This window comes from Phytophthora infestans, genomic scaffold, assembly GCF_000142945.1.
Source record: "Phytophthora infestans T30-4 supercont1.10 genomic scaffold, whole genome shotgun sequence".
Classification (NCBI taxonomy): domain Eukaryota; phylum Oomycota; class Peronosporomycetes; order Peronosporales; family Peronosporaceae; genus Phytophthora; species Phytophthora infestans.
Genome location: NW_003303749.1, coordinates 1,108,570 through 1,122,702, shown reverse-complemented (window position 1 = coordinate 1,122,702; position 14,133 = coordinate 1,108,570). Strand labels below are relative to the sequence as shown.

Here is a 14,133-nt window from a genome sequence, read left to right as displayed (position 1 = left end):
TTTGGTACCAGACGTGCGTCAGACTTTACCGTCATTCTGAACAAAGTATTGAAATGGCTACACAAGTTAAAGGCAACAAAACACAATAGACAGCGCAGTGCGCCTACTGCAGCGGCCGGTAACCCTGCTTCTTGTTCGTGAGCGGTCCGTGGAACTTGCGCCCGAGGAAGAGGCCAGCAAGCCCCGAGAGGATCACAAGAACAGTGGTGGTAAAGTACGAGACGGAGCCCTTGTGCGCCACCTCAACGATCACAGCCTTGGCGGTGGCAGTGGCTCCACCACTTGACGATGTTGGAGCGGTGGTAGCAGCCTCAGTCGACGCAGGCTCAGCGTCACTACTATCTTCTGCACCATCGAAGAAGCCAACCTGCTGCAGCCACCACTTGGGGTAGAAGATGGACTGAACCGTCAGCATCTTGGCGTAAAAGTTGGAGACCTGGTAGCCGTCGTGGAAAGCGGTGACCAGGTAGTCGAACAGATCTGACGAGGCTTTGTGCGCTCGCTGAGCAAACGTGTCACTCTGCTTGGTAAGGAACTCCACCATGGCCGGCACGCCGCCTTCCCGTTTGTGTCGTGCAGCCTCGATCAACACGCTACGTAGCATACCGTCAGCGTGACTCTCCACCTCGTCCTGGACTCTAGCAACAAATGGACGGGCGTACGAGTAGAAGCGTGCAGCCCAGTTTCCAACCAGCGCATGGATCCAGAAAGACGACTCGCGATCAAAAGCATACAACGAACCACGTGCGAGTTGCTTGGGGACATCAGTTGACTGCACAAACACAGGAGTGTATGTGGTGGCGTGCGGGGCATACTGGCCGAACCAGAGGAAGGCGTTGTCCGGGTTGTAAGGGTCCAAGATGGATACAAACGAGTAGCTAGCACGGAAGATCGAGATTGCTCGCTCGAAGTGGCCACGGTCAATGTCTTCCTGAGTGAGATCTCCGTTCGGGGCTGCATCGTATCGGTCAGGATCGCCATACGGACCGCTCTTCGGTCCCTTGGTCATGTCAAATGGCGTGCCCTCATAATGGTCCCGCTGGAAGCGCATGATGTCGCGCGGGGACAGAGGAGACGCCGGTTTAACGGAGAACGGGTAGTCACTGGCAAGTACATCAGTTTCCGGGGACAGCTTCAGCTCCGGGTTAGCCAGTGTGAACAAGCGCCAAACTCTACGTGTGGAGTAATACTGATGCGTATCCTTGCGAGGCTGAGCGTACGCGCGAGTAAAGTCAAACGGAGTGCCGTCGTCAGGCTTCCAAAGGTTGTTGCGGATAGCCACGTCGTGGACGTTTGGGGATGCAAGGAAATATGCCGGGCGGTCTAAATCCAGTTCACGGATCACGAATTGGTTGGCTACGCCGCTCATCTGGTCGTCCGGGACGCGCTGGGCAGCCCAAATAGCCGACCGGCCAGTGTCGTCCGGTAGGATATGGAAAATCCACGCCTCTTTAGTGTCCGTAACCGTAAGTGCTTCACCGGCCTCGTCATACACGTCGTTGCCTTCCCATTCAGCACCGTAGTATCCGTATTGCACGGCAAGATCTCCCATCAACTGGACTGCCTCACGTGCAGTCTGGGCACGTTGCAGTGCTATGCGAGAGAGCTCCCCAACATCAAACAAAGCCTCGCCTCCTTCCGTAACTGGCTTGGTCCAGAACCGCGCGGGACACGTACTCTCACCGATAGCCACCTGGTGTTCGTTGATGATACCATAGGCACCTTCGATGTAGGCGAACGTCTGAGGCACTTCCGGGATGCTGCCAATAGCAGGGGTCGCCGTCCAGTTATAGAAACGCGAGTCTAGATTCTCCGGAAGGTATTCCTTGCCACGAGTGCCACCCACTGGGCGAACAGTACAGATACAACAGTTAGCAACCTTTTAACACTATTCGCAAAGATCCTGATTTACCGTAGCGCGGGTAGTCGAAAGCTGCGAGCACGACGTCGTGCTGAGCTCCATCTTCGTGCGTCTGGGCCGGCACTTTGGCAATGCGGAAGTCGCAGGATGAGCAGTCGTTTGTGTGCGTCGTCATCGGTGTACCAGTGGTCGATGCCTGCATCGCAATTGGATTTATGTCAACACAATACATCGATGTCCACTTTTAAAAGCGAGGGTTATGTACCTTCGCTCCGACGATAATAGCAGTGCAGCGATCCTTCGCCTCCGCGCACGCCGCCAACATAGCGACAGCTAACAGCGAAGCAGCGCGCAATACCCCGACCATATTGGGGACGTTCTCTCCTGCGGCAGAGTCTTGATCTCAGGTGCTTCTTTTGTCGAATGAGTCACATTGGGCCCTTTGATAGGCAATCACACACAAAAATTACTCTCATTGGACAAAAAGAGATCGTGGCTTGCCTGACAAAATGCTACAGTACTTCGAAGCAGGGATGCCGAATATTGCATTTTTATCTATTGCTAATCAAAGCAGAAAATAAATAATTGGGTTAGAGGGCTGACTAGACCAAAATAGATTATTGAACTTCCTCAGCAAAATTGGTACGGCACCAGTATCAAAGAATGTATGGCCAATTAAACACCGCCCAATAGATTATTGGTGCTACAACGGGAGCGAAAATAAATAATTGATCTTCCTCTCCAGAAAGTCTCCAATAGATAATTGGTGCTTTCTTATTGCAATAATTGCAGCACCAATTTATTTTTCGGCATCCCTGCTTCGAAGTACATGTAGTAGAGCTCTAGTAGAGTCTCTACATAACTAGAGAGTCACTACAGGGTGGAAGTTTACGACATATCAGCGGGGTGGATCACCGTGAAGTTCACGAACGTGGGTTCACGGCGTGAACCCACGTTCATCTCCTGGTCGCACACCATTGCCACACCAGCCAGATGGATATGACAAGCGCCACTGTGGAGCTCGTCGTCTTCGATCGTTGGCGCTGTTTTTTTTCAGTTTCTGCTTGGATACGTCGCGGTTGATATTGTTTTCATTTACAGCTAATAGGCGAGCGGTAGTTGCAACATGTGCGCGTCAGAAGTCAAGATGCAGCTCCACTCGTTCGTTACCAGCACTGATTCGACCCAGTAAAGCTGAGTTCGGTGGCTGCAAGCGCTAGTCGCATGCTCATCCATTTGCGGTGGTTCTCAGAGCACTGCTCGTAATGTTCACCGCGTACCAGCTCCTCACAGCACTCGCTGAAAAAAGCAAAGCTAACTCAAACACGCCTGAGGCAATTCTTCAAGTATTGTGTTACTTGCGCTAAGATCTGCGATGTTCTGCGGGCGACAATCCACTTTTGCTGCAAAGCGAGCTTGTCTTGCTCGAGCAAACCATGGCTGAAGGGGGAAATGGCGGTTGCTCGGAGCAACCGCCATTTTATCTTGCTCGGGGCACCTTGAATCAAGGTGCGGTCAAGGCTTGATCTCATCGCGAGCGACAATCAGTGTTGGCTATGCCTCTCGCTATAATCATGTCAGTACTTTAAGAAGCAATTTGCCACGGACGTGGGAGAATATATATATAGAAGCTGCTGTATGCAAACACTGCTACAGCAGCGAACACATTGACTGGCAAATTGCCAAGTGTTTTACTTGAAGTACTACTACCGGTATTACCGGAACGAGTTTTTAATACACTCAGTGTATTATAATACACTGTATTAATACATGTACAGTAGTGCTCGACGAGAGGCACTGCGAGCAAATCCATTTCGACGTTGGCAATCTTGGACCGTTTTTGAAAATGCCACAGCTGGCGAGTTCGGGCTGGGATCCGCCATTCCAAGCAGAACGCCAGTCCACAGCCCTAGAACTCGTAGCACCGCTGGCAGCAAGCGATAAGGCGTTTCTGTGGTTTCTGAAGTTTCATTTTGCCACTGACGTGTCCGCTTGAGAGTTGTCGAAGCTGAGGGCTCAAATCCAGAGGCGGCTAAAGTACAAGTGAAAAACAATCAGGCACAGCCAAATCATGATTTTCCTTTTGGCTTACTTTTTCCAAGCAGACTGCAGAGTTAGCACGAGAATTGCGCAGAAAGGCGCGGGGTGACCGGCATGTACTCTTGTCACCAACAGAACTTTTTCACGGTACTCGTGTAGTATTATCAAGACAAGAATAGTACAAGAAAATTTATCATTTGTAAAATTACTTACTTGTAATGAAGTATTGCTAAATAGTAGTAGGTTTTTGCGGAGGTAGTAGGTTTTTGTAAGCTTCTCAGATAGTACTGCTCCTGGATCGGCGATGGTTTTTTTCACAGTAGCAATTTTAAAAATAGTGGTCAGCAGCTATTACCAGTCATATCCTTCTGTTGCTACCAGCTATTACAATCAGTGTTTTGCACACCATGCGGTAACGGAAGACAGTGCACGCTTGACATTTCTCAGCCGAATCCCGCCACAGCGCACTATTCGGAGTGGGTGTTCGGAGCAAAGCTCTTGTATCGGCATTTCTGCATTACCTAGGTAGCGAGAAGAAACCCTCGAGGCTGGGGGTCGGTGAGGACTCCTATACCGAGAGAATCAATCGCCAATGGCGATGGTCGACCTGCGAAACTCGAGTTTCATGCTGGACGTGGAGCCGCCACTGACGAAAACCAAGGCGACTGAGTCCCCAGAGGGCACAGCGGTCAGCTCGGATGAGGAGGAGAGCAACAACCACAGCCACGCTAGCAGTACTGGTCGGCCTCCATTGCCCACAGGCAAGACAACCGCAGACGAGGTTTTCCTCAGGAACATGTTGGGTCTGCTGAACAAACGTGGCTACAACGTGCGGGACTCAGCGCTAGAGACGTCCATTACCTCATCTTCGGCCAGCTTCACGCGTTCCAGCAGCATTACTAGCACAGGCTCCACTATCTCGTCCGTGCTACTGGCTCTACGTGAGCCGAACCATGGCCAGACACCATTTCACATCGCCGTACGCAAGGGCGATGTACAGATACTAGACGCGCTCCTCGAACACGAGAGCATCGACGAGCTACTAGACGCTCCTGATTTAAACGGCAATACAGCGCTGCACTTCGCCGCAGGCAACTGGAGGCATCCCATGTGTCTCACTATCACCGAGAGGCTACTGGAAGCGGGCGCCAATATCAATGTGCAGAACAAGCGCGGCCTCACGCCAATAGCCGTGCACATACTCACACTCAAGATCGACAACCCGACGCTCATCGTGAAACTGCTAGAGGCCGGAGCCGACCCGAACACAGAGGCAGATGGAGTTGCTCTGTTGCACATCGCAGCGCGTCGCGACTTACCCGTGATTTCCGGAGTGTTGGTCGCTTTTGGCGCTTCCATGTTGCAACTGAACACGGACGGCCTCATGTGCTACGAAGTGGCGCCCAACCGCGTCAAACAGTTCATGATACGCAGCATCAACAAGGTGCCAGCCTACCTACCAATGACACAACGCAGCACTTGCATGCGATGCAAGTCCCCGGCACTAATTAACTCCAAAAAGGCGTTCGGCAACATGATGAAGAGGGTACTGGGCATGCACATGCGCGCCCACCAGTGCAACTGCTATCACTGCGGCATGCTCTTTTGCTCGCAGTGCTTAAAACCGTCAGCCGCTGTCAGTGCGATCCCGTTCGTGCGGGATGACGACGACCCGGACGACAAGATCAAAACTTGCCGATCATGTGAAGCTGTTCTTCTGGAACGCAAGAGGAAACAGGCGACGCAACACGCGTTCGATATGCATCTCATGGGCTTCAACAGGGCCGTATAGACCAAAGGTGACAACGACACTGACGCACTGCGCATCTCAACGCAGACACTATCACCGCCAAAGGCGACAACAAAAACTCGACGGAAGAGTTTAAAAAACTGTAAACACGGAGAAGAACGCACCAAAGGGAGTTACTGAATGCGTGTTTTGTCTCGGCCTTCTTCTCCATTTTCCCAACTGCTGAGTCGCTCGGACCGATAACTTAATATGAGCAGCGTGCATTTTTGTTTCCTTTTTTTATTCACCCAAACATGTTGCCAAGTCCGTCTCCTTCTGCGAGTCCGTCGTCAGCGTTGGCGCGTTTGGCTTCGCGCATTGCTGCCTTCTCTTGGCCGCGCTCGTTGTGCGCTGGGTCGAACGTTGGATATGCGTCTAGTACGAATTTACCTTGAGTGTTAGTGGCCTCGATTGCACGCATAGGGAACTGCGCGAACGCAGTGAAGTGGTGCAGTGTGATTGCTGTGACCACTGTGGTGTCCAGTGTGAGGTGACTGGAAGCTTCGGTCTGCTCGCCGTGGAAAGGCACGTGGACGAAGTGGTCGCAGATAGCACGCTGCTCTTCCGACAGGCCAGGGAACTGGGTCATTAATAAACAAATTAGCTCAGCGTCGACCTGTTGATGACGCCTGGTGCCTCATTAACGAACCTCGTTGTCGATGACGAATGCGCTGGTTCCTTCGTAGGGTGTGGCGTGCGCCGCTGATACATCACACATAAGATATCAACCCTGTCAATTCAAAGATTCCTGGCGCGATTTTTAGCAAGAATTTCAAGCTCAAAAATTTAAGACGTTGCCAAGCCTCGAGCGTACCAAGGAATCCGGCTGACTGTTTACTCAGTCCGAAGATAGTGCAGCCTTTAGTCTTCAGGTACCCGCGAGCCTCTGTGAAGTCGTAGAATGCACAACATCCACGTACTTCTGCGCTCGGTGTGCTCCATGAGTACCGAAGCGCTCGGAGCCCACTGCTCGTCCGTAAACAGTCAACGATTTATCCAGCCCAAAAGATGCGAAGCAATTGTCCTCGAGATATTCTCGCACTCACCGACTAAAACTTGAGTCGTCCCGAAGGCGGACGCAGTGCGCAGATACGTGCCCAGATTCTGGCGGCCACTCTTGTTGGACAAAACCATGTACAGCTCCACCGAGCCGGCAGCGGAGCTCGTCGTCGTCATGGTCTCGTTTCCAGTCGCTTAAATGACAATTCTCCCTCGATTGAGTGACTATGTGACGTGTGAGAATCAGGTAACAGGCGCTGCAGTTGCCTCGACACATTTCTCCTTGGCGTAGAACTTGCAGAAACTACGATGCGTTGCCTTTCCTTGACTGGCTTGGAGCACTTTGGAGTGTTTCGCAAACTCATTGTAGCGAGCACGTAGGTGCCAAATGTCTTCGTCTTGCAAGTCCTCAAGAGGGTGCAACTGTGACTTGTCGGCGACGAATTCCAACTCGAGACGTTGCAGTCCTGCGCTGACTGATTCGTCCTGTGGAGAGACTGCAAGTGGGAGCACAGCGTCGTTCGTAAAACGTAATATTGTCCGTAACATTCCGAAACAGTGGCGGAATTTCGCTGCAGGGTGCACGTTAGAGTCGAGACACGAGCTGTCTCCGAACACCGCAATGCGACCACCGTAGACGGAAGGCACTTCGTAAAGTCCCAGCACCGGAACGTCCACCAGTGTTTTCTCGGACCCATTCAACGTTTTGGCGCTTTGATCGACAGCGTCGATATAGCCCAGATATCCTCCTACAGGGAAGTTCGTGAGGTACGATCCAGACCAGTACGGGAACGACGAGTCGTTGCCTGAATCCATGAGTGATATACTCGAGCTGTGCACCACACCGTCTCCAAATGCGATGTGGAAATCACGCAGCAGCTCGTTAATAGCAGGGACATTCGACCCACCAGTGATAGCGTGCCATTTGCTTAATGTGCTCGTATCAAAAAGCTGCAGAGAATCCAGCATGCGGTTGTCGTACCAGTCAGCAAACACGATAAGCGACACCTTCGAATACTTGACTGCAGCTTGGAGTGCCACAATTTCATCTCGAAAGAATTCTTCCTCGGGGTCGACAACCATGACAACGCCGTATTTCCCGAGATCCAAGCACGAGTATTCAAACGGTAAGATCTCCACGAAGAAACCTTCGCCAGTCAAAAAGTTCCACGTTTGGTAATAGTTCGTGTGTGGGTGATCGCCTGCTACGTCCATGAGATCACGCTGGTTTTCGAGGTTGTCTCGCGGCACGAACGCAGACGGGTAGGGGATATTGTGGAACTGGTCCCACAAAATTCGTTTGGACGCAGGTGGAGTAGGAATAATCTTGACAGTCACTGGGATAAGCAGCTCGTCCACGTGGTTGCCGTTGTCCAGTTCCAGTCGCAGTGTTCCCTGCGCAATTCCCTCAAAGGCAGCAGCTTTCTCTTTGACTTCGATGAAGACGCCAATCGAGCCAAAATACGGCCATATCGCAGAAGATGACGTCGTCGAGATCGTCAAATGCTCACCGTTATTGCCATTTATCCACTGTGGAGGGTTCCGGATTCTACCCACGACAGATGCAGGGTTCATGATCGTCAAATTGACCATAAGAGGCAACGCACTGTGATAAAGTGGCTGCGAACAGTACGGCCACATTCGAGGGCAGTCTGTCAGGTTGACTCTGTCTGAGAAAGAGCTTGGCTTCAGGACGTTCGGAGCGACCTCGGTGTCTGTTCGTGTGGCATTTTGTGCGATTTGAAAGCTCGTCCATAGTTTTTCCACCATTTCGCTGGCTTTGGAGATGTTCAGAGCGCCATTCCCTTGCTCGAAAATGTGGTTTCGAACCACATACTCAGAATCGTGGCGAGCTGCGAGTTTGTCGGCACTTTCAAGTAAAATCTGCTTTATCGACGCTGGGTTCAGCAGGTTCCGCCTTTCTTCCGCAGGGATTATGGACGCCAGAACAGCTATTGACGCCGATACAATCGGAGCTGACGCACTTGTTCCAGACAGCATTTTACACCCACCAGAGGCATCCGCCCCAGGAACATCTTCAGCTAGCGTAACAATATCAGGCTTCACGCGGCCAGATCCGAACGGAAGTTCCCACGTCGTCATTCCACGTGATGAAAACTCAGCGATCTCGTTGTTCTTAGTGACCCCACCTACACCGATGACCTCGATTTGATCCGCTGGATTGGACAGCAAGCCATAGTGAGGCCCATCATTCCCGACTGCAGATACCTAAAAAAAATCCCAATTAGTTCATTGTTCCGTACAATACGAGGAACAAAGGCGTCCTACCAGGATAACACCATGCGCCGCTAGTTCCTTAACTTTATCCACAAACGGCAGATCTTGGAAGTCAGGTCCTCCTGTGCTCAAATTCAGAACATGAATCCCCTTGAATAACGCATAATTAAACGCATCAAGATACCACGACGTGAACGAAAGCTGCTCCCCGGTAAACATTCGAAATACGAATAACTCTGCTTCGGGTGCAATGCCCGGACATCTCGCATCCGTCCCGCTAATCACGCTGGCAACGAATGTGCCATGGCCCACCGTGTCGGTGTTCTTTGGCTCATGTGTCCAATTAATTTTCTCCTTCACATTCGTCAACTTCGACGACAATCCCGTATCGAACACCCCCACTTTCACTCCTTGTCCTTTAAATCCTCGTTCCCATAGCTCTCTCACCCCTAAATCGTCCACCAGAAGCGTTGATTCTTTCCTCAATCCGGACAATTTTCTCGTAGGCTCATTCAACGTTCGTTTGCTTGCCCGCTGCTTGTCCAGCCCCAGTAGACCTACATTCCTGTACTCTTTGTTCGTTCGGATAGCTTTTATCTGATCTGTAGCGGTGTAATTTTGCATTGACCATTCATAGGCATGACAAACACTATTGTTTGCTGCAGTTGCGTAAGATGGAGACGTCTCCAACCCACAGGAAAATATGCGCAACAGGACAAAGTCTGTGGGCGCGTGTCGCGCGAATTCGGATCTTTCAGCGATCTCCAGAGCAACATTGAACGCGGTGGAGCTGATACAGCTACTAACAAGCTGCTCCTGGGTCTCCAGTGCGTCGTAATCGTGTAATTGCGCGATATATTCCTTCGTCAACGATTTCTCGTAAAATTGGCAAGGCTTTGATTGCGGCTGTGTGGCTCCAGCAACGGGTAAGTGTGACAGTATACATACCACTAGGACTGCAACGATCCATACTATCACCCGACGTATCGCACGCCTCCGTGTTGTGCCTGTGAGCCTCGAAAAGGCCCCGAACATGAGCGTCTTGCTATCCATGACGCTCCAATCATCAACCGTGCTGAGGTGAAGCAAGAATGATGGTCGCTTACTGAAACCAAGATTAATATTGTAGAATCAGACTCTTCATTGATCTGATCCCGCTTCATTTTGAAGCCACGTGACGCAACAACATGGTGGCGATCGTCGGGTTCGGCTCGCTCCTGTCCGGTAAATAACGAGCATTTCACGTGTAAATAACGGCGTCTAATGGCTATTTGACGCTACCGTAGAGGCATGGGCGCGCTCCACGTTCGGCGACGGCGTCCGCAACTTCCGCCTGGCGACGGTGCTCGATTACCGGCGAGTGTTCGCTCACCCAGCTTCCATTTTTTTCCAGCGAGGCATCGCCGACCTTGAGACGAAGGTACAACTGGAAATAAGCAATACTTACGCAATTGATAAGTAGAGGGGTGTTGGTGTTAATTTTTGATTGAGTGGGGCAGGAAATAGCGAGTTTGTCGACGGAGCCGGCGCCGGGATGCAAATTCCTAGTTAGCGTGTTTGATATTCCCGAGGAGTTGCTGCCGGATTTTTACGAGCGTGAAGAAGAGTTTAAGATTATTAGTGCTACGTTCCAAGAGCTGGACGGAAGCGCTCGAGGCGAGGTTGATACTGTTGTTCAAAGTGCTGGTGGGAAACAGACAAAAAGTAATGGTGTGGTGTTTGTACTGCACAGGCGTTAATGTGCACAAGGTGGAGTGATGATGAATACATTGCCAAACGGTAGGGAACTAAAGGTGCATTGTCACTAGCTGGTCCTGATACGGTGGGTGTTGATATTGCAACTTTGCAGCGGACAGGGTACTTTCGATACCAAGTACAAAGCGTACGGACTGAACACAATCTGGGGGGTGGAACGCAGACAGCGGCATCCTTCCGTGTCGGGTACGAGGAAACGTCTGTAGATCGAGCTAAAGGTAGAAAACTAAATGCTAAACGTGTGACATTAACCTCAGGTGTACCTTCGTCACTGTCTGCTAGCAGTCAAGAAGCTTGGACAGGTGCAAAGCCGATCCCATCGCATGGACCTCTATAGTACTGACTCTGTGGCATGTAGGACGTGTATGATGACTTTTTCACCACAACATACCTTGGTGATCGTAGCACCACCATCAAGGAGTACGTCGAGGCCAAACCTTCCATCATGCTCGAGCGTCCTCCTCCTCATCTTGTGGACCGTTACAGCGGCTAAATGCTGTTAGCATAGCAGTGTCAGGTACGCGGTCAAACTAACCAGCGTGCGCAATAAGGATACGGAAGTCTCGGGACTCGCCACAGTTTCATGTTTGCTGTGACTGTTTTGGTGGATGCTAAATGAAAGAGACGTCTCACCCCGACGCATCGAAGCCGTTGCAGTTGTCATCTCGAAACTTCTATTATACTGGCAAGATGAAACCCAACACCATTTTTTTGTTTTGCCCATAAATACAAAAGTAATTATCGGATTAATGCCGGCAGACCCGCAATGGAGCACAGAGATCACAGACAAACACACATTGTTTGACTTTCTTGTCTTTTACTAAAGAGAGTGGCTGGAGAGCCCAACTGAGGTCGTCAAATCGTCGATCAGATCATTACCCTACCCCACTAGTTCATCCGTCCGGCGTATAGTGTATATTACGATTCCCCCCTCCTCACCATTAATTCATCGGTGGGGGTCGAGCAGGAATACGAGCCATGGAGAGCGACCGCGACTGCGGCGTAGCGGCAGCATGCGATCAACGCGTCACGACGTTAGCACGCCCTGTATCGCGCGACTTACGGGCCAAAGCAGTCGGGAACGCCAAAGCAGCCTGCCAAGAACTTGCGCGTCAAGGAGGTCTTGCGACCCCCCGTGTCATCCAGCGACGAAGTCAGCGAGAATTTGGATGAGTGTTCACTTAACAACAGCGACGAGGAATGGGTGGGAACATCATCAGATGCCTCCAGTGCTGTAAGCTGCGGGAGCCGGTCGAAACAAGTTCGTAATGGAACGTCGGCGTCACCTCAGACCGCAGCAATTGACTCAAGTGAGGAATCGGATGGGATTCAAGCGGCCCCTCCGCGCAGATATGCGTTTGAGTCATGGGGCGACTTGGAGGAGTTTCTTAAATCATACGGGGCCAAAACATACCAGGTAAGATGCTATTACTTGTTATAAATAGCTGTGGAGACGGCGTGGTTACCAACTTGGATATATGCATTGATGTTGGTCATATGTAGAGCTTTCGCGTCCGGGCAAATAACAAGGTTACTGAGAGGAACAAAAAAATTCAGGAGTCTGGCTCCAAAGCACCACTGGTTCCCGACGAATGGATTTACTACGCAAGGATGTACATTTGTACGCACGGGGGGAAATACAAACCAAAAGGCAAAGGCAAGAGGAAGCGCAGCATTCGAGAGCTATGCAGTGTGGCGCACAGGTGGGTTCGAGTTGGTGTAGTTGGTCACAGTTGGGTACGATTTGGGTTGGTTGGGTTGAGTTGGGCTAACAGAGTTTCCTGTGGTTGCAGATCAATGCCTGTGTGCAAATGGTTGATCCTTCTGGGCAGAAATTTTCTTTGAAACTAACGTCTGTGCGGCTAGAGCACAGCCACCCGTTAACGAAGCACACTCACAGCCAGTAGCCACAAACTAGAACTGCGTACGAACCTGAGGTGCTTTCTACGGTGGACGAGCTCCGAAAGGCGGGGGCCAAAAAGAAGAGCATATTGGCCTACATCCACAACCACTCCGCGTGCGAGCCGACCAAAAAAGATGTACATAATCTCGTTGCCAAACTTAAGAAAGAAGCGCACACCGCTCCCACAAGCGCGAAGCGGCTGAAGCGATGGATGATCGAGTTTACCGAGGAGCCTGGAAACGTTGGTCGTATCTTTGTTGATAAAGTGCAAGACAAGGTATGATATTGCCGCATTTTTGTCATGATATTTGGGGACGGTACTGACTTTTATCCACATTTAGAGAATCGCCACATGCATTACACTGCAAACCAAGCATATGCGTGCTCTTTTCGACAAGTTTCCGGAGGTCCTGATGATTGATGCCACTCACGGCACGAATGCATCCAAGTATAAAGTTTTTTCGATCATGGCCCACGATGCTTTTGGCAAGGGTCAATTTGTACAGCATGCTGTGGTTCAAAATGAACGCCGTAATACTTTATTGACGGCCCTGGAGGAGTTCAAGCGCAACAATCCGGTGTGGGATCGTATCAAATGCATACTGATCGATAAAGATTTCACGGAGATGTCTGTGCTCAAAGTGGTCTTCCCGGAAGCGATTGTGTTGCTGTGTCAGTTTCACGTTTTGAAGTATCTGCGCGAGGAAATTGCCTCAGCAGAATACAGGTTTACTTCTTGGCAGAAGCAGCAGCTGCAAGGGCTCGTGAATCTGTTGGTTTACGCAAAGACGGAGCGCGAATATGAACGGTTTCGAAAGTACTTGCGCCATATAATGACAATTGGACGTGGAAGTGTAACTCGTACTGAGTTGAGTGCTGGATCTACTGAGTTGGGTGCTGGATCTACTGAGTTGGGTGCTGGATCAACTGAGTTGGGTGATCGAGGCACCGGTACGGCAGAAGATGCCCAGGATGTTGTACACCCTTTCGAGGCCTATTTCTCAAAGAATTGGGACTCCTGTCGTTATATGTGGTGCTCATTTGAACGTCAAAATGCCGTGACGATGGGTAATTACAAAAATAACCGTATTGAAGCCTCATGGAAGCAGGTGAAAGAGCTCGTGAATGGATACATGGGGGTTGACAAGTGCATAGCGGCCATAATGTGTTACCAAGCGCAATCACAGAGGGAATTTATGGACGCATTGTACAATCTGAAGCTGGTGCATAATCCGAAGTACGATAGAGAGATGCAATTTCTATCCAACTTGGTGAGCGAGCACGCGTGTGAACTCGTTTACGACCAGTACGTGTACGCCATTACGCGTGCCAACTACAGTTTCTATGAGCCGGTACCTGATGTTATTATGATCCAGAACCTCTCAGAAGAGGAAGAAGCTCTCGACGAGCCCAGATCGGAGTATTCTGTCACGAAGCGAAATTGGTCATGTTCATGCCTGTTCATGACTTCGCGGTTGCTACCCTGTCGTCACGTGTTTTTTGTTCGCAAGGCTCTTAACTGCGAAAATATCCTTCCCACGCAGCTGT

At 50.7% G+C, this 14,133-nt stretch overlaps 6 protein-coding genes across 6 annotated transcripts; 2 read left to right on the top strand and 4 right to left on the bottom strand.

Moving 5' to 3' along the window:
- Positions 1–24: 24 nt before the first annotated feature.
- On the bottom strand, positions 25–2,273 carry PITG_06889 (peptidase, putative; the record flags this gene model as incomplete). Its single annotated transcript, XM_002904820.1, has 4 exons — positions 25–1,024; positions 1,088–1,845; positions 1,913–2,057; positions 2,127–2,273. 4 exons carry the CDS (start codon positions 2,226–2,228, stop codon positions 104–106), a joined length of 1,926 nt encoding a protein of 641 aa, XP_002904866.1.
- Positions 2,274–2,749: 476 nt separating this feature from the next.
- On the bottom strand, positions 2,750–3,744 carry PITG_06888 (uncharacterized protein; the record flags this gene model as incomplete). The annotated part of the gene is made up of 3 exons (XM_002904819.1): positions 2,750–2,873; positions 3,032–3,160; positions 3,632–3,744. The coding sequence occupies 3 exons, from the start codon at positions 3,742–3,744 to the stop codon at positions 2,750–2,752; spliced, it is 366 nt and encodes a 121-aa protein (XP_002904865.1).
- Positions 3,745–4,430: 686 nt separating this feature from the next.
- On the top strand, positions 4,431–5,608 carry PITG_06887 (myosin-like protein; the record flags this gene model as incomplete). The annotated part of the gene is made up of 2 exons (XM_002904818.1): positions 4,431–5,541; positions 5,586–5,608. 2 exons carry the CDS (start codon positions 4,494–4,496, stop codon positions 5,606–5,608), a joined length of 1,071 nt encoding a protein of 356 aa, XP_002904864.1.
- Positions 5,609–5,934: 326 nt separating this feature from the next.
- On the bottom strand, positions 5,935–6,866 carry PITG_06886 (uncharacterized protein; the record flags this gene model as incomplete). The annotated part of the gene is made up of 4 exons (XM_002904817.1): positions 5,935–6,270; positions 6,340–6,392; positions 6,529–6,656; positions 6,733–6,866. The coding sequence occupies 4 exons, from the start codon at positions 6,864–6,866 to the stop codon at positions 5,935–5,937; spliced, it is 651 nt and encodes a 216-aa protein (XP_002904863.1).
- A 66-nt stretch (positions 6,867–6,932) lies between these two features.
- PITG_06885 (membrane-bound transcription factor site-1 protease, putative) lies at positions 6,933–9,994 on the bottom strand (the record flags this gene model as incomplete). The annotated part of the gene is made up of 4 exons (XM_002904816.1): positions 6,933–8,918; positions 8,979–9,576; positions 9,619–9,898; positions 9,961–9,994. The coding sequence occupies 4 exons, from the start codon at positions 9,992–9,994 to the stop codon at positions 6,933–6,935; spliced, it is 2,898 nt and encodes a 965-aa protein (XP_002904862.1).
- Positions 9,995–10,114: 120 nt separating this feature from the next.
- Positions 10,115–11,175, top strand: PITG_06884 (uncharacterized protein; the record flags this gene model as incomplete). Its single annotated transcript, XM_002904815.1, has 7 exons — positions 10,115–10,151; positions 10,214–10,347; positions 10,427–10,588; positions 10,660–10,706; positions 10,777–10,834; positions 10,940–10,984; positions 11,041–11,175. The coding sequence occupies 7 exons, from the start codon at positions 10,115–10,117 to the stop codon at positions 11,173–11,175; spliced, it is 618 nt and encodes a 205-aa protein (XP_002904861.1).
- Between the last annotated feature and the right edge of the window lie 2,958 nt (positions 11,176–14,133).